This window comes from Podarcis erhardii (assembly GCF_964252035.2).
Source record: "Podarcis erhardii genome assembly, chromosome: 2".
Lineage (NCBI taxonomy): Eukaryota > Metazoa > Chordata > Lepidosauria > Squamata > Lacertidae > Podarcis > Podarcis erhardii.
Genome location: NC_138498.1, coordinates 31,630,836 through 31,650,302, shown reverse-complemented (window position 1 = coordinate 31,650,302; position 19,467 = coordinate 31,630,836). Strand labels below are relative to the sequence as shown.

Sequence of the window (19,467 nt, the reverse complement as noted above, 5' to 3'; positions counted from 1 at the left end):
AGATTCCACCCACAGAAATCCTATCATGGCAGAGAGGGATTTATATCCTTCTCCCTGTAATCACAGATGCTACTCAGCACCAGCTTCATGACATGATGCCCACACTTGCCCAACATTACACTTGGGCTCCTTGCTAACAAAGATAAAGGATTATGTTCAACTAAGTCAACTACTCAGAGTAAAACCTTTAAAATTAACAAACCTATGTTAGTCATGCCCATTAACTGTAATGGGTCTACTCTGAGTAGAGCTAGCATTGAATACCACTCATGCAACATCTGGGCAAGCATTTTAGCTTGTCAGGTGGAATGATTCCCCCTTCTACTCCCCCTGTGTGCTTTCCCCCCAGGGGTTTTCTTGCTTCCCTGAGCCAATTTTGGGGGGCGGGGGGGGGGGAAGGAAAGGAAGGAAAGCCCCATTGCTCAAGCAGAAGTTATTGTGCAGGGCTTCTGCTGATGGGGCTCATTAAATGAATCCCACTCAAAGGCTCCACAAGCAACTAACACCATATTCTCAGGCAAGAAGACTACATCCTCTGTGGGAAGTCTAAAGCAGTGGCAGCACATAAAGTTATCAGATGTTTCACATTGTGGGTGGCACTAAACATCCCCACAAATCACACATGGACAAGTAACCTTGCAGCTCAACAAATGTGCCAGATCTGTAGGCTTCAGGTGAACTTCTGCAACTGCTGGCGGCATCACTGTAAAAGCTCCAACAAAGAGAACTGATGGGATTCATACTCACCAAAAAAAAGGTACTTATAGAGGCCATCAGATGCAAAGAGTTCTTTAAACCGATGCCCAAGGGTCTTGAAACCAATGCACATGGGTCTTGAAAGCAAAAAGTCAGCATTTAATAAGGGCTAGGGGCTTAGAAAGTGCAAGTTAGGATCTTTGCTGCAGATTGTGAAACAGACTCTGTGACCAGTAAAAGACCGATTATAAGAAAGGCCTTTGCTTACTGGACTATAATTTGCATTGTGGTTGTTGTTTTAAGGGTAAATGAAATGTAGAAAACTAGTCATTCCTAAGTGCCTTGATTCAGTAGAACCACAAATCCCAATGGCTATTGGGCAAATCCTCAATGCTCACTCTTCACTGCAGAGAAGACAAAAGCTGATGTTAATACAAGAGACACTGCCGCAATGTTTGGGACCACTGCCTTTCACCCATCGTTGAGTGCACACCGGTCTCTTGGTCGCGTCAGTTTCAGGCAGCATGGGAAGAGTGTGCATGGTCAGGAAATGCACCCCAAGAGGAAACCGGAGTCCTAAAGCCCCATGCTACATGGAGAGCAGCTGTCAAGGTAAAGACTAAGCCAGAAGTGAGGGAGGCTCCACATTGCACAGAACGCAGGCAGAGACCCCTTGCCATAAGCAAGCTGGCCAGCAAAGGGGGAAATGCATGTTGCTGTTCCAAGACTGATTGATTGATTTGGCTCTAAGTTGCACTTCTAGACCCCCACACCCACACCAAATAAGTGGCCCACCCTTTGATAAACCAAAAAAGCTCTATTTCATTAAAAAAAAATTCCATGCTCTGCTGGAAGAGCCCTTATCTGATGATGTAAAAAATCCAGACTGAATTACTCAAGAGAGAAAGTTTGGGATAGGAGAGAAGCCACAAGACTAAGCTGGAAGAACACTGATAGCGTTGCAATAGAAACAAGTGAGCAAACTCAGTCCCACGCTGGGAAAGGATTTCTTCTTTGGACTTGCATGGGCTCAGAGTTATGTTGAGCTCCAAGATTAGAAGGAAACTATTTCCCAGTGCTCATGGTCACTCTAAGGCAGGCAAGGCCAAACTCTGCCCTCCAGCTGTTTTGGGACTACAACTCCCATCATCCCTAGCATACAGGACCAGTGGTCAGGGATGATGGGAATTGTAGTCCCAAAACAGCTGGAGGGCCAAGTTTGAGCATCATCAGTTGACCAGGAAAACATTATAACTGACTGGTCAATTGACCACTTCATTAGGACATAGGAAGATGCCTTCTATCAAGCAGGAACATTGGTCTACCTAGCTTAGAAGTATTTACAGTGACTGGGTTTCTCCAGGGTTTCAAACAAGAGTCTCTCCAGGTCTCACCTGGATATTCCCTGGCTGTACTTGTTTATTTTTAAAGCTTTGGTGGATTTCATTCTCAAAGTTAAAGGTCTTTTAAAAACACACTTGACAATTATTTGACAATACAAGGAGCTCCCCATTTGTGCGGGGGTTGTGTTCCAGGTCATTGTGTGCATCAGCGGTTGTGCATAAGCTCATTCCGCGCTCTTCTGGGGCCAAAAGCAGCGCACATGTCAGCTGTTGTGCATCAATCAGACACACACAAAATGGTGGCCACCTGTATCTGATTGGTCGTGTGTGTGTGTGTGTGTGTGTGTGTGTGTGTGAGAGAGAGAGTGAGAGAGAGAGAGAGAGAGAGAGAGAGAGAGAGAATATGACTAGTCAACATGTTCAACCCTCTCTCCAAACACGTTTCCCACTCATCTGGATCCACATGTGGCTCAGGGACAGCCAGGTTAAACACTCTTGCTCTCAAGGTGGTGCCCAGAGAAAGTAGAGAAGCCCTGCCCTAAGTGCGTAGGAAGCAGCCTGTTGCCTCATTAAATCCACGTGCTCTTCTCCCAGCACCCTCCCTGGTGCCCAAGGGCTGAAGCGGAACTGAAAAGGGCAGGAGAGGTATTTGGGGAGAGACGCATGCCGGAGCATGCCGCTCAGGGCGCTGCCAACAGAAACTCCTGCTTTTCAAGTACAGCGAGACTGGGCCTCTCCTGGCTGAGAGCAGGAATAGGGCACTTCACCAAAAAAAACCCTCAAATATCTAGGCCACAGCAGTGGCCCTACAGGAGTAAACCTACCTGGCTTTGCTTACTGTAACTGCTTGTCCCATATTCCAGTGCAAATCCCCACCCCCACCCCCCAGGGCAGCATATCTTCATGGGATGTGCTCCTAGTGAGCCAGGAGCTCAAAGCACTCTTCAACTCTCACTAGTATTATCAGGGCTTTTTTTTTAGGTGAACTCGCCAGAACTCAGCTCCAGCACCTCTCAGGTGGGGGCCACTGCCATTCCAAGAGAAGGAGGGAGGTGTTCCTGGTGAGTTCCGGCACCCCTTTTTCTAGAAAAACAGCACTGAGCAGAACACTAGTCAGCTATCACTGCGACATGGAAGGCCATGTTCTGAAGAACTCACCCCATGTTTATATATTTATTAAATTTATATTCCGGACTCACTCCCAGAGGAGCACACGATGAGAGACAAAACAACGAAAACTTATTTAGAAACAATTCCAATACAGATGCAGGTTGGGAAAGAGCTCAAATTAAAAAGGTTTAATGAAAGAGGAAGGTGCATACTTCTGTACAACATCCAACTTGACCATGGCTCCCCACAAATGAAGCCTTTAGTGGTCGCCACCACTAAAAACAACTCACCCAACCACCCAAAGAGGGGGCCCGGGAGATCCCCACCCTGCGCCACTCTCACCGTTCTCCATCCTGAGCACCATGCTGCCAGCAGCAGAGAGATGTTGCAGACCACTGTCTCTCTCCGTTCCACAGTTACGTGCTGTTTGGCTGGGTAGACACCTGAGTCTGACTTGCTGTCTGGCTGTGGCTTCCTGGAATGAGTCAAGTCTTGTCCCAGCCCATGGGCGGCCCTTGCCTTGGAGGATAGGCGTCATCACAGTCCTGGCCTGGCGGTGACTGAGATAACCAGCAACGCCCTGTTCCTGTGCTGATCCCACAGCCACCGGAGGGCCGTTAACCCCCTCATGCTCTGGAGGCAAGGAGGAAACTACAGCGTGACGGATGTAAACACTAGCTGGCAAGATCTGTGTGGGGTGGGATAGCAGAAAGATCCCCTCCCAAGCCTGCAGCAAAGGGTGGGGAATCACAAACTATTACGCACATTTGAGTGCAGAGCCAGTGTGGTCGACTGTGTCAAGACTAGGGCCGAGAAAAGACTGGCTGAAATTTCTGTGCAGCCCCTTGAAGCTTGCTAGCAGAGGAGAGAAGAACCACAAAGTGTGCCACCTTGAAAAAGTGGGTTATTAATGCAGTGAACAAAAGCGTGTCATAAATGCTTTTAGTCTACCAGGAGAACTGTTATTAGACCATCCACAGGCCCAGTTGTTCCTGAAAACAGCTTTTGAATCCTCAGGTCATGTTACAATTTTTTTTAGCACCCCTCACTTTTGGAATTTGAAACTTTAAAAATTCAACATGCCCCAACATGGTAACTATTCTTCATTTGTGGCACGTGGTGTTTTGTTTTGAATGACATTTATTCAAAACAGGGGCTCCCAAACTGAAGTCCATGAGCTTCGTTCAGGTATTTGCACTGTGTCTCGATTTGTGGCTGAGGATGGGAGGCAGCAAATCCATCACATAAAATATTCCGACAGATTTTAAATTGTATTTTTACTGCTTCTTTTATTTTTACGTTGCGTTCTATTGTATTACAATTTGAATTCTTCAAAATGCTGTAAAATATAATATATAAGAAATGAAAGGAGCAATAAAAATGTAATTAAAAACCATGCAGCATCCAGGACAGCATATATATATATATGTGTGTGTGTGTTCTTTTTTTTTTTATAAATATTTATTAAAGTTTTTAAATATAAATGCACAAATAATAAACAATCTTACTTCTATCACAGACATAATTTCATCACTTCTTTGGACTCCCTCACGTCTCCCGCTCCCATTTACATCGTTAAAAGTTTTTTCCAAACAAATTATCAACTTGTTTACAATCTCATGTCCACACATTCAAATATAATCTAGCACTTCTTCCAAAAAATTTTATATTTTCTTTAGTCTCACTTATCATCAAATTTCAAATCTAATTTAGTGGTGGCCAATTTTTTATAATCTAGCATCCTTCTTAACATTCAACCAAATTACAATGTTTTTGTAGATACTTCTTGAATTTCTCCCAGTCTTCCTCCATCTTCTCTTCTCCCAGGTCACGGATTCTGCCAGTCATCTCGGCCAGTTGCATATAGTCCATCAGTTGCATCTGCCACTCTTCCAGTGTGGGTAGATCTTGAGTTTTCCAGTTTTTTGCGATGAGTATCCTTGCTGCCGTTGTTGCATACATAAAGAATGTTCGGTCCTTCTTTAACACCTTCTGGCCGACAATACCCAGAAGGAAGGCCTCTGGTTTCTTAGTGAAGGTATACTTAAATACCTTTTTCAGCTCATTATATATCATTTCCCAGAAGACCTTCACCTTAGGGCATGTCCACCAGAGGTGAAAGAATGTTCCTTCATTTTCTTTACATTTCCAACATTTATTATCAGACGAATGGTATATTTTGGCAAGTTTAACTGGGGTCATGTACCATCTATATATCATTTTCATTACATTTTCCTTCAGAGCATTACATGCGGTGAAGTTCAGCCCAGTGGTCCACAACCTTTCCCAGTCCTCAAACATAATGTTATGCCCAATGTCCTGTGCCCATTTTATCATAGCCGATTTAACCATTTCGTCTTGTGTATTCCATTTTAACAGCAAGTTATACATTCTAGATAATACCTTAGTCTTTGGTTCTAACAATTCAGTTTCTAACTTCGATTTCTCCACCTGGAACCCTAACTTTTTATCATTTTTAAAAACTTCTTTGATCTGAGCATAATGTAACCAGTCTCGCACCTTATCCTTCATTTTCTCTAAACTCTGCAATTTCCAATTGTCTCCATCTTTTTCTAATATTTCCCAATATTTTGGCCATTTGGCCTCCATATTGGGTCTTTTTAGGGCCTTAGCCTCCAGAGGTGAGAGCCACCTTGGAGTTTTATTTTCCAGTAAGTCTTTGTATTTTGTCCAGACATTAAACACTGCTTTCCTGACAATATGGTTCTTAAAGGCCTTATTGATCTTAACTTTATCATACCATAAGTATGCATGCCAACCAAAAGCATTGTTAAAACCTTCCAAGTCCAACACGTCAGTGTCTTCGAGAAGTAGCCAGTCTTTTAGCCAGCAAAAAGCTGCGGCTTCATAGTACAACTTTAAGTCTGGCAGGGCAAAGCCCCCTCTTTCTTTCGCATCTGTTAATATCTTAAACTTAATTCTGGGCTTTTTGCCCTGCCAGACAAATCTGGATATATCTTTCTGCCACTTCCGGAAGCACTCCGTTTTGTCCACAATCTGTAATGTTTGAAACAAAAACAACATTTTTGGCAATACATTCATCTTGATAGCAGCAATTCGGCCTAACAAAGAAAGCTTCAATTTTGTCCAACTATCCAAGTCTCTCTTAATTTCAGACCAACATTTTTCATAATTATCCTTAAATAGACTCAGGTTTTTTGCTGTTATGTTTACCCCTAGGTATTTTACTTTTTTAACCATAGTTAGTTCTGTTTCTCTCTGAAACCGTTCCGACTCTATATCTGTCAAATTTTTTCCCAACACTTTAGTTTTCTGTTTATTTAATTTAAATCCTGCCACCCGACCAAAATCCTGTATCAGTTGTAATACTCTTTTCGTACTAGATTCTGGCTCCTGCAGAGTCAAAACTAGGTCATCTGCGAAAGCTTTCAATTTGTATTGTTTCGCTCCGACCTGAATCCCTTCCACCAACCGGTCCCCTCTGATCAAGTTCAAGAGCACCTCCAGAACCGAAATAAATAACAAAGGGGAAATCGGGCAAACAAAAGCACAAAAGCATTACAGTACAGACGATTGCAAGGGTAAGAACATTACTGGGAATGAACACGTGACATGACAGAATCTAGCACAGCACGTTACAACTGTTACAACAGATAGAAAAATCTTGAAGTGGTCCATCCAAGACCCTCAACCAATTTCAAGTGGTCCATGGAAATCAGGAACCACTGCCTTGCAGAATGGCTAATAACTTGCCATTCAAAGTCAAGTTAAAGTAAAGGGCAGCTAATTCCATCCAGTTTAGGCCTCACTGGCATTCATAGGTCTGTTGGACACATTTGCACACATTTTTGTGAGCACTTTATGTGTAAAATTCACACTGTTGTGTAAAATACACACTTTTTAATGCTTTTCAGTTCACTCACACACACCCCCCCCCCCCCAATGAAGCATGTATTTGCATGCACACTTTTTCAGGAGCGAAAATGTACTGTAAGATGTGGTGAAGTGTGTAACAAGAGCACAGATAAGAGCTGGCCATGTGCTGCCCTCTACTGATAATAAAAAGGCATTGGCCCAAGTGGAGGTCACATTTGTCTTTTAACCCATCAAGCCAGTAGAGGACTGCAGAGAGAACTCCTTCCTGAAAACAAACTCATGAACCATTACAAATAATCTCTACCACCTCTACCCCAGACTGCAAAAAGCAATTACACACATTTATGGTCCAGTAACTATATGACTGCAGCTTACTCCTTGCACTCTAGGGCTTCTGCAAGCTGTGTCTGAGCACTTATGTGAATCACTGTAAAATCACCCTGCAATTTTTGCTGGGCAAGTCCCAGATTTTACATTTTAAAAGAAAGCATCATACCCAGACAGCTGCCCAAAGGCAGACAGGAGGGCACCTAGACTAAGAGAATAGGTGGGAAAGCCCTGGCTCAATAGAGTGCCAATTAGTAAGTCAAGCAAATGCATAGATTCCCAACACACAATAACACATTTTCTCCCTGAGGGCCTTAGAAAGGAGGGACATGGTGATGCTCCAAGTCTTCTCCATCATTGCTGATTTATTCACACATCTTCACATTCCCAATCTGCCCAAAAACTTCATCCAGTTCACTCCACACAATGGAGCTGGCTGGAACGAAGCTTTGTAAGACACACACCTCACCAAACGCAGTTGGAAACCAAAAGTGGTCAAACTGTGGCTGAGGAAATCAGACACAGGTGCAGAGACATTCAAAAACTTGCTCCCAGGCAGTTCAAGAATCGATTCGGAAGTTAATGAATAAACCTTTTGGTTCCCTGGGAAGAGGGATTGACTGTCAAACCACTACTCTGAGGACTGTAGCTCTATAAGGGGAATAGGGCCCTCTTAACAACTCTCAGCAAGGGACGCGGGTGACACTGTGGGTTAAACCACAGAGCCTAGGACTTGCTGATCAGAAGGTCGGCGGTTCAAATCCCCGTGACAGGGTGAGCTCCCGTTGCTCGGTCCATGCTCCTGCCAACCTAGCAGTTCGAAAGCACGTCAAAGTGCAAGTAGATAAATAGGTATGCCTCTGTATATTTCCTGTATGCCTCTGGCGGGAAGGTAAACGGCGTTTCCATGTGCTGCTCTGGTTCGCCAGAAGTGGCTTTGTCATGCTGGCCACATAACCCGGAAGCCGTATGCCGGCTCCCTCGGCCAGTAAAGCGAGATGAGCGCCGCAACCCCAGAGTCAGTCACGACTGGACCTAATAGTCAGGGCTCCCTTTAACAACTCTCAGCACCCTCAACTAACTACAGTTCCCAGGATTCCTGGGGGAAGCCACAACTGTATAAAGTGGTATGATCCTGCTTTAAATGTACAGTGCAGTTGGGGACCTAATCTGTATGCCTAGAGGAAGGGTAGGGGTATTTCAGTCCATGGTGGAGGGGGACAAATGCGGCTTTCTGGGCCTCTTTATCCATCCCTCAGGTTTCTCCCCAGACCACACACGTCACTGGCCACACTCTGCAGCAGTGGTTCCCTATTTATATCCCACACAGGACATGGGGGTCTTGGTGGCCCACTTACTGACTTTCCTGCCTGCTGCAGCAATTGTATTTCTATTGCTTCTTTTATTTCTTACACACTGTATTTTACTGCATTTCACAGAATTCAAATTGCAATGCAATAAAATACATTATTATAATAAAAGGAGCAATAAAAAAGCTGTAAAAAATCAATAGGAGTATTTAACGCGATGGACTTGCCACCTGCCATCTTCAACTACATATCCACAGAAATGCTGCCGACCACTTGGATGAAGCTCACGGACCACCAGTGATTCAAAGGTCACAGTTTGGGACCCCTGCTCTAAATCAGCCTGGAGTGATTTTGCCTGACTGGAAGCTGTCCTCCACTGTGGTAATACTAGCATGACCAGAGATACCTATGCATAAAAACCTCCAGCTTTAGTGTGGATTCCTGTACAAAGGGAAAATTCGCATCCACAGCCCTACCCAGCTTTGCCTCTGGAGATGCCCACATCTGCCTCTGTTCCTGCCCACTACCAGCATGCAGCCTGCCCCTGAGGGAATGTGGCATTTGAGCTAAAAGACCTGGTCTAGCTAGGGAGAGAGGGTACAATGGTTTTTGTAAAGTTGTTCCTAGATTAAGAAACTTTGGAGTGCTCCTCTAGTTTAAATAGCGTCTGACAAGATCCGGCTGTCAACAAACCTTTGCCCGTCTCCTCCAAGTTGCCAGGCACAAACGGGTTCAAGGCACCACAAGAAGTTCCTGCTCTCAGCTGCTACTGCGACCACATCCTGTTTTCCTAATGACAGTTGCCTCTCATTGCTGCATCAGATACGGTAAGACTTCAGCGCTGCCAGGAAAGGGACTCCATTTCTAAGTCTGCCAGGCCCATTACTTTTGCAGAAGTGCAACCAATTCCTCACTTTTAAGAGGCAGACACACACAGGGCCCATCACCCCACTCCTCTTCACTCACAGCTGAGGCATAACAACAGCCCCAGCCATGCTTTGCCTGGGGCCACCTGGCTGTGCAGAGTACAGGCCTCGTTTCCATGGACACCATCTGGCTTCCGTTTCCCCCTCCCAGCTCCTGCCAAGGCAGAATCCCCTTCTGTTTGACTGTTGGGGATGGAGCTAGCAGCCATATGGGAAACGGCTCTCCCCAACGTCTGAAGAGGTGGGGAGAACAACACAACCAGCCCCTTGGGTTCCCCCTCACATACTTCATGACAAACTGCAGCTGTGCCCTGTTTGTAAGCCACTGGGCGATGGCAGAATTCCTCTCCCAGTTTGGCAAGAGCTTGCAGGCTGCCAGCCATTACTCTGCAGTATCTATCCTACTGCCAGGCTGCATGGTAGAAATTCACGCAGCTGTTGATACTTTGGTCCTACAAAAGAATGCCTAAGAAGAATGGATCTATCTTTTTTTGGGAGTAGAGGTGTATGCCTTTTTGCACAGGATACTTCATAAGGCAGAAGACGAAAAAGGCAACTAGACCCCAAGCTTTCTGCCCTCCACAATTTAGCTGTCTTCCTCACCTGTAGAGTTCTGCGTGGCTTTACAAGCTCACCCACCATGCTTTAGTCACTAATCTAGTATGAGATTTCACTTTCCACATTTTGTATTTCAGGAAATTCACTGTGAAGCAACAGGAATCAATACCCTGTTCTGCACAACCACATATGGTATCTTCTAGACCAGGCAATTTCACCTTGGTTTGTTTTGCTAAAAATAAGCCTCAAAATCTTTAACCAAAACCCCAAGTTCTGAGGCAGAATAAACATGATGCCCACCCAGACAACGCTGGTCTGCAACTCCCATCATTCCTGACCACTGCCATGTTGCCTGAGTCTGGTGGAAGTTGCAGGTGGACAACATCTGGAGCAGTACTAGACAGAAGCTAAACTGGGATCTACTGGTAGGTCTAAGTCACATGCAGCAGACTACCAAGGATTTTTGACTCTGTGTTTTTGAACTTCCCACCCCCAAAAAGTTAGGCTGCTAATGAATTAATGCAAAGTATGGTTTCTATACATGTGAACAAGTCAATGAAAGATTATTCTTCATTTTTTATCCTAAAACTCCAGGGTCAGCTTACAATTGCTGTTTGTTCTGTTTTAAAATGCAATTAAAATAACAACCTTTGCCAATGAAAACAACTTGCATTCCTGTTTGGAGATAGCTGCAATTGTAGCAGGGGGTTGGTAGGAAAAGGTTTTCTATGTTGCTAGGCTTGCCTTTGACCGCTTACAGAGGCAAGCAGTCCTCATCAAGAAGTGAATCCCATGATGAAATAAAATGCAAATCTGCCACCTAAGCAGTGGTATTCTTGCCTTCATGGAATATTCAAACATATATGACAATGGTCAAATAAATAGGCAATCAACTGACCAGTGTACCAACCCTATGTCAGACTGAGCAAGGGAAACAACGAAACTAGATTTGTTGACCCAAGAAATAACAAGGACTGGGGTGATGGGAAGGGTCTGAAACAGCCATATTCCCTGGCTAGGTTTTATAAAGAATCCATCCATATATTCACACTGCCTTTCATAAATACTAGGGGGCAGAAACTTGTTCTCTTTTTAAAAAGGGAAAATCAGGTTCTGAAAATTGTTGGAAAGATACCAGATACAGTGGTACCTCGGGTTACAGACGCTTCAGGTTACAGACTCCACTAACCCAGAAATAGTACCTCGGTTTAAGAACTTTGCTTCAGGATGAGAACACAAATCGTGCTCCGACGGCACGGCGGCAGCGGGAGGCCCCATTAGCTAAAGTGGTGCTTCAGGTTAAGAACAGTTTCAGGTTAAGAACAGACCTCCGGAATGAATTAAGTACTTAACCTGAGGTACTACTGTACTCTATTAGTTGTCCTTTACAGCTGCACATCCCTAGACTGAACTCACAAGAACTGCTCCCTGGGTCCAAGTACTCTACAGCAAAACTTTCAATACCAGAATGCAAGGAATAACAGAACCCGGGGCTGAGCCAATGAACCGGAGAACTCAATGTTACAGGCTTCAGTGCTAAGGCTGCTATATTCTCTCTGTACCTGAACCAACAGTCTCATACTGTGAAGTGGCTTTAATCCTGGATCATTCTATCTGGCCTGCCAGCCTCCCCGCCAACCTAAAACCACAAACCCTCATCAGACAAATCAGTACCCTCCACCCATCCTGTTGTCACACAGCAAGGAAGAAGAGACAGAAAACAAGCCCGTCTCATCAAGTGCCCATACATAGTAAGCTTGCTAATCTTTCTTTAGTAGAGGCTCTGTGCAACAGGCAGACATTCATTCCAAGGTGAAATTTTGCCCATTGTCAGTTTTCCATACTGGTGAAAACTGTAGTTGGTTTAACAGTTGCATGACTGTTGTATTCAGTATGCAGGTCTAGAAACACACCCCTCCCTCAAACCCCCTCCCAGGGTTACCCGATTTTGCTGCTGGCTCTGTTCAGTTTGTTTTGCTATTCTACTGTACGGAATAGATTATACTGTGAGCTGCCTTAGTCAGGTTCTTCCTCCAGTAAGGCAGCTCATAGGGTGTGTGTTTTTTAATATGAAAATGGGGTTGAGAATGGAATTGGCCTAAGGCCTCAGCAGCCGCCTTTGTGTAACACAGTGCTTTCCATTCATCATACTCCACAATGCAGACACCAAACTGGCTGTCCAGAGTTTGTGACCCATTACAGGTGATGCAGTGGTTAGAGCTGGGGGAGCAGGGTTCAAATCCCAACTCAGCTATGAAGTTTGCTGGATGACCTTGGGCCAGTTACAGTCTGTCCTACCTCACAGGGTTATTGTAAAGATAAAATAGAGAGGGGGAAATGAACCACGTAAACCACCTTGAGCTCCTTGGAGGAAGGGCGGGATATAAATGCAACTTCAACAACTACGACAACTACAGCATATGCTCTTCCTCTAGGGAGGTCAAAAAGAGGTCACAGCCACAACCCCATTGCTAGGCATCAGCAAAACAATGATCTCCTCTCACACACTTTAGAAAACCTACTTCAGATAATAAAAAAGAAATCTTCACAAGAATATGTGGAAAACACACACACCTCAACATGTATAAAGTTAGCACAAGTGACTCTTTCAGAAAATATACAAACACCGGGACAACATCTCCATGAGTAGGGCTCATGGGACTCTTAAATTCAGGGTTGTGGCCCATGTTGGGCAAAATGTTTATTTTAATTTATTTATTAAATCTGTATACCACCCTTCATCCGTAGATCACAGGATGGTTTACAACATAAAAATACAAAATAAAAACACAAAATACATAATAAATAGAAGACGACAACAACAACAACTAAAACCCTCCTCCCTCCACCTCTTCCCACAAACACATTTAAAAGGGTATAATCAGCCAAAGGCCTGGTTAAAGAAGAACATTTTTGCCTGGCGCTTACAGGTACATAATGAAGGCACCAGGCAAACCTCCCTAGGGAGAGCATTCCACAAATGGGGAGCCACTACAGAAAAGGCCTGTTCTCATGTTGAGACCCCCCCCCCCGGACCACTTGTAGGGCCTCAGAGGATGATCTCAGGGTTTGGGTAGGTTCACATAGAGAGCCAGTCCTTGAGGTATCACATTTCAGAGGGTTGGACTAGATGGTCCTCATTGTCCCTTCCAATTCCACAATCCTATGATTCTACGACTAGCAGAGCAGGTTGCCTGTGAAATGGACTGGAGTTTGTTTCCTCACATACTCAGACTCAAATACAGATTGCCACGGGGATCAAAACACAGAACTGGGTTCAGCCTTATTGTAACCAAACACAAGGCTGTGAACCAATTGCCACCTCTTCCTTCCACCCGTACAACAGAGGTTAGACTGGTTCCTGAGCCAAGGAATCAGCAGGATGGATTCTTCCAAGCTCCTCATTCCAAAGCAATTCAGTCACCTGTGTGTTTTTTTGAGCTCCAGTGGATAAGGTTACACTTTGGCTGAACGACGGTGCACCAAATCACAGCAAGAGGAAAGCAACATCATAGCTAAAGGCACTGAAGCTGTGGCCCCTGCCCCTTTCACCAGCAGCCTTCACTTAGAGGGACACCAGTGCAATATGCATAGGAGAGGATGACTAATCCTGGCCCCACCACAGACAATATACATACTGCACACACCCCAACTTCTGGCACCTCATTTCTCCCAGCATCAGCACAAGACACTCCTGGACATAGAGAGGAGAGGCAAAATATAAAGCACCTACCTGGCTTGGTGGCTACCAAGGTGGAGGGGAAGAGGAAGGCTTGGAAACTGGAGGCACAGAGCTCACTGACAGTGCCCATGATGATGCCCTTGAGGCAATGCCCTCTCAAGACTGGGCAGGTGAGAAAGGCCTAGCAGGTCAGAACCAAGCGCAAGGTGGGGTGCAGAGGACAGAACATTTGGGTACCCACTTTTTCAGCACCAAATGGCTTCCCAAGCAGCAGCCTCCACTTCCCCCCTCTTCCAGACAGTGCAAGGGGGCGGGGAGGGAAGAGACACAGCAGGAGAGGGATCCCCAGTCCGGCTGGAGCAGAAGGAGCAGCAGAGACTCCCACGCACCGAGTCCAGCCAATCTCAGCTCCCTGCCAGGAAACTGTTACTGTTCCCGCTGCGCTGGACAGCTGACGAGAGACGCACAAAGCCACTTAGAGGGCAATTCAGTTTGGGAACTTTTTCCAAGGTGCCCCCCCCCGGCTCCTCCCCGGCCACTCCTCCCAGCTGCCCAGGAGAGGTTTGGGCAAGGGGTATTTTTAGGTCGGTTTTATCCGGCTGCATTATTACAGCTCTAAGCATCTTGTGAGCCAGTGGTTGCTATGCAACGGCCAGCACATAAAAGGAAGGTGCACGAAAATGTAACGCATGCAGGTGCCAAAGACGCATGTGTGCATAGATGTGCATGGAAAGTGCAAGGAAGCAGCAGGGTAAGAGTTGCAGAGTAAGGAGTCGGCGCGATTCCTGGCCCGCTAGAAAAAGGAGGATCGGGAGCAGCACCATGTGGATCTTGCTGGTAGGTGCAGTTCAAGACCACTTCTCTAGGCGTAAGACCCTTTTCTCCGAAGCTGGTTCCACCTGAGCAGGAAGGCACTGACCAGTTGGATCCCAATTACAAAGGTTTCAAAAGGAAAAAAGGCTGAGACTGGTTGCTGCTGTGAGGCCCTGGCAACTGCTGGTGAATTCTCAGCTGTTCTCTTAAAAGGTTTTTAGCCCCCATGAGAACAGAAAGGTCAGCCTCACAAACTTGGACAAGACAGACAGTGACTGGCTATTTCCCTTCAACAGGGCTACTGGCTGTCTTTTAATTTGCTGGGGATCATGACAAGCCTGGTTTACACACCTGTCCCCAAAGCAGCACATCAGCCTCTTCTACATGCTTTTAAAAAGTCAGTTTCTTTAACACAGTATGAAGCCAAAAGTTTACAGAACAAGTTATGGCGATGTATTAAAAGTAATGCATAAAATCCAAACCATGTCTGCTGTCTGCATAAGGGAGTACAAACAATGTTTGATGTGTCACAGAATTGACACAGCATTATGCTTTCCACAAAACTATTTTTGTCTTAAAACAGATCGTGTTTTATCCTGCGTTGGTGGTTATGGTGAGACACAAAAAGCTGCAGAGAGGTCCATCCTTTTTGTGCTTCTGCAAATAAACTCAGTTTGAACTCTTCTTCCTTGCATCTCTTATTACACAGTCTCAGAGAAAACTTGTCTGGCGCAAGCCTCAAGTTCAAACACATTCCAGTCCACCTTGAACTTCTAATCCAATCTAATCAGCTGCACGGGGCAAGAGAAGTCTCACTGACAAAGGTGGTGCTATTGCTGCTTCTCCTAGGATGTGCAAAGCAATATCAGATTAGCACTCTTGTCAAGAACTGGGAGCCCTACTTGGAACCTGCAGAGCAGGCAAGAGACATGACTCTGTTTCTGGAAGACACAGGGAAACCTGAGATGGCGAGAGTTTAAAAGGAAAGATGGGCAGGAGTGTGGCGAACCTGACTAATGGGGAATCCATAAAAGGCCAGTTAGGTGATAAGTGTGCAATTTCTTCTGTGAGAACTCATGGAGAATGAAACAGACAGTCCAGCAAACAGGATTCATTACATCCTCGTGTTTTTTCTTCTGATTCCACAACTGGCTCCCTTATGTCTCAAGAGGCTCGTAAAGAGCTTCTTCAATGGGGCCAGAATCCCTGCAGCACCAAGCTGAACAGCAGCTGAAACAAGGCACAACGGGAACTGGCAGGCTTATCTCCACAAGCACAGGTGCACATCCCAGCTGCGGAGGACGTGGCAGCAAGAAAGTGCACAGGTGCTAGCGCTGTCTGCCAAACGCTTCAAGAACAAGCTTACATTAGACAGCTAACAGCATGGGTCCCCTGTCTTAAAAAGGAGAACACAGAAAAGCTTCCATATTCATCTGATACGTTTCCACTAAAACTCAACCTCACTATTCTTTTTCTGGATCTCCTAATCACCTGGAATTGCTCATATAAAAATCATCTTCTTCGGCGATCACTCGTAGCTGAGTAAGATGGTCTTCCATGAACGCAGTCTTAACAATGAGTCCATAAGTGGCTGTGGAGGCCAATTCTGGATCCACACATCTTTCCACAGTGAGGACATGGGTTTCCGGGAGGGGGGCAACAAACGGAAACAATGATTTCCTCTCCCTCCACAGGTGTTAATCAACAACACTAAGATTATCAATTACGGCTGCTGCAAATTTAATATCTAACTGAATTATCACAGACTGCATTATATTACCATTTAATTTCAAATTTACGTTTCCTGTCTTTAAACTCATAAGTGAATATACTCAACAACCAAGGATCGCACTCCAAGCATCTGATGAAGCCCATAAAAACATATCTTAACAAAGTTTGCTTGCCTGTAAGGTGCATCAAAAAGGGGGAGAATGCCCTCCTCCAATTAGTCTTTAAGGTGCCAGAAGACTCTTGGGTTTTTTATGTATTACATCTATCCCTCTGGAAGTTCTCCCCAGTACTTCTGGAAACACACGACTCTAGCTTTCTCATCTATCGGAAGTTCAACATAATGTTCCTTCTGGCAGCTAAATGCTAGACTGCTGGAAAGTGAAAGTTTACGGAAATCCCATTTCATAATAGTTTGATAAGCTTTAGGATCTATTAGCACAGGAACAAAACAAACCAAGTAATTCCCTTAGCATATGGCTCCAGTTCTATTGCTTCTTACCCACAGTAGAGCAAAGCAAAATAATTGGCCCACAAACTAATAGGGTTCAGGACCCTGACAACCAGCACCCAAAGTAAAATATGTGTGATTTTTATTTTTTTACACACACAGAGGCAACTCCCCGCTTGTGAAAAAATGAGCCATCGTTTCTGAGGAAAAAAATCTCTCCATGATAGCAAGCAGCAGAGAGAGAAGAGGGAGGTGCTCAGGAGAGGTATAAGCCAGAAGAGGCAGAATCAGAGAAGAGAATACCCATGAAAGGTTGGCACTTCCCTTGGCATAAGCGACTCCAGAAAAGCCCATCCCTCATCCAATAGTTTACAAAATGTTGTATGCTGTAAACCATGGGTAGGCAAACTAAGGCCCTTGGGGAGGAAGAATCAGGAGACAAGCCTATTAAAATGAACGAACACTGCAGGGTGGTATCTGCTGCTGAGATTTGCCAGTGGGTAAATGCCCAGTAGATGACACTTCAAAGAAAGGTGGCTGTATCAACGTTGCAAAAGGCTCTTTAACAAGGCTGAGCTACCAGTTCTCACACTGTATTCGGTGCCTGAGACTCAGAAGGGGAACTAAAGGAGCCCCATAATGACTTCTGCCCCAAATGAGTCGGCAGAGAGAAGAAGAACTCTTTTCAGACAAGCTCTACATACAAAAAGAAGAGCAGGCTACTCTAGTTAATGAAACCCTCATACATCAGATATTGATCCACTGCTGCTTCAGTCTCTGAACTGGCGCACAACTAGGCAATGACAAGACTTTGGGGCAAGCGCTGTGCCCCCAGAACTGAATCCAAAGTAAGGTGGAAAGACAATGGGAATTATTATCCAACAGGAGGACAGAAAAGCCATCCTGTTACTGTATGGTCCTGGTAAGTGAAGAGAGAAGCGTGGGGATGGCAAACAGTTAATGTTTCTGGTTTCGGCAGAATGAAGCTAGCAAGCAAAGCTGTTATGCTGGAGCATTTACTGCAAACCAGCCAAATGAGTAGAGCAATGCCTCCAGGGAAAGAGCCCTCTCTGCCCCAAATAAGGCTCCTGTTCCTTGAACAGCTACATGCCAAGATCCGTAAAGTCCATTATAGGGTAGAAGAGACCAGGGGCACCGCTTGGGGAACTGAATTTTGTGCTGTGCCCCAGATCCCCTTTCCTCCGCCTCCTTTTTAAATTAAAAAAAGCAAACTTTGCTTACTGTGCAGCTAAGTGCAGTGCTAGCAACAGCCTTGCCATCTTAATTTACCCAGAGGCACACTGTACATTTATGCAAATCTGCATCATGATCTGTTTCCCAGGTTCTTTAAGTACCAAGCGATGCCCCTGGCAGTGAAAGAAGCAGCTCCGTATGCCGAGCTTCTCCTCGATATGCAGCTGATTAAAGAATCGGGACAGCAGCCTTATTTGGGTCAGGACGCATTGGGGGATATGAACTTTTAGCATCCTCTGCCATACAATGGGTAAACTAGGTGGGAAAGCTTCCAGAAAGGACCAGTGCTAACATATACTCTCCCCTCCTCAGACCCAACTTAGCAAGATGGCGCAGAAGAATGCCATGGTAATCGATGTTGAAAGCCACTAAGAGCTGCAAAAGAACCAACAGGGACACACTCACAAGCCATTCCCTAATGGAAGCCATCCACTGGCAAAACAGAGGCTGTTCTGTCCCAAACCCAGGTCTGAAGACAAATTGAAATGGATCCAAATAATCAGCATTGCCCAAGGCCATGCTGAGTTGGGAAGCCATCCCATGTTTTAATAGCTTGACTAAAAAAATCAATGAGACCATGTGATGTAGTGGTGTGTTGGACTAGGATATGGAAGACTAGGGTTCAAATCCCCATTCAACCATGACGCTCACTGGGTGATCTTGGGCCAGTTTGTCTTAACCTCACGTGATTGTTGAGAAGATAAAACAGAGAGTAGAACTACGTATGCCACCTTGGGCTCCTTGGAGGAAAGGGGGGAATATAAACATGATAAATAAAGTTTAAAAAATGAAATGAAATGAACTATCAGGGATTGGAGGTTAGTTCAAGATTTGTAGATCTGACATTCATTCATTTAACAGAGATTTGACCGCTGCCTACAAGGATATAGGAACCATGTTGTCATTCAGTTAGGCATCCAGCCCACAAAGCACGCCCTCAGTGACCAGTACATTTGATAAGATTCTGGACCTCACTACTCCCATGTGTTGTAGAAGGTACCCCATTCAACAAGCAGGACTCTGCACAAGCACTCCTCCCAAGGCAACAGGAGACATTTGAGGAAATGAGAGCACATCTCAAGAACTAGAATTCGCATTTGAAACCTGTTCCATATTTTTGTGTGTGCACATTAGTCCCCCTCCCAGCAACCCTACAACCCTCGTCCCTGTCATTTTACAGCTTGAGAACCGAGGCCCAGGCATTTGCTCCAAGAGAGTCCCACAGGTGAAGTGACCCACTCCCTGTGTCCTGGACACAGGCTTCCAAAAGGTGACAGATACACAGCATAAACTGGTTTGAGACCAGCTGAAAAGCCAAAGGATTGCTAGGAATGTGCTTTTATAGGAAGTGCCAGAAAAGGTCCGCATACCCACCTATTATTTTATTTGTATACAGTCCTATACCCACAGG

At 45.2% G+C, this 19,467-nt stretch overlaps 1 protein-coding gene across 3 annotated transcripts in view; it reads right to left on the bottom strand.

Annotated features, from left to right (window-relative positions):
* Positions 1-19,467, bottom strand: part of CYTH1 (cytohesin 1) — a 59,483-nt gene that overhangs the window by 30,741 nt on the left and 9,275 nt on the right. The window contains exon 1 of one of the 3 annotated variants that reach the window (XM_081849846.1): positions 13,862-13,954. The exons of 1 other annotated variant lie outside the window; for it this stretch is intronic. In XM_081849846.1, the coding sequence (XP_081705972.1) occupies positions 13,862-13,940 (79 nt within the window). In that variant the 5' untranslated portion in view covers positions 13,941-13,954. Of the gene's footprint in view, positions 1-9,558; positions 9,582-13,861; positions 13,955-19,467 lie in introns of those variants that run through there. One more of the 3 variants, XM_081849848.1, reaches the window with a different exon arrangement.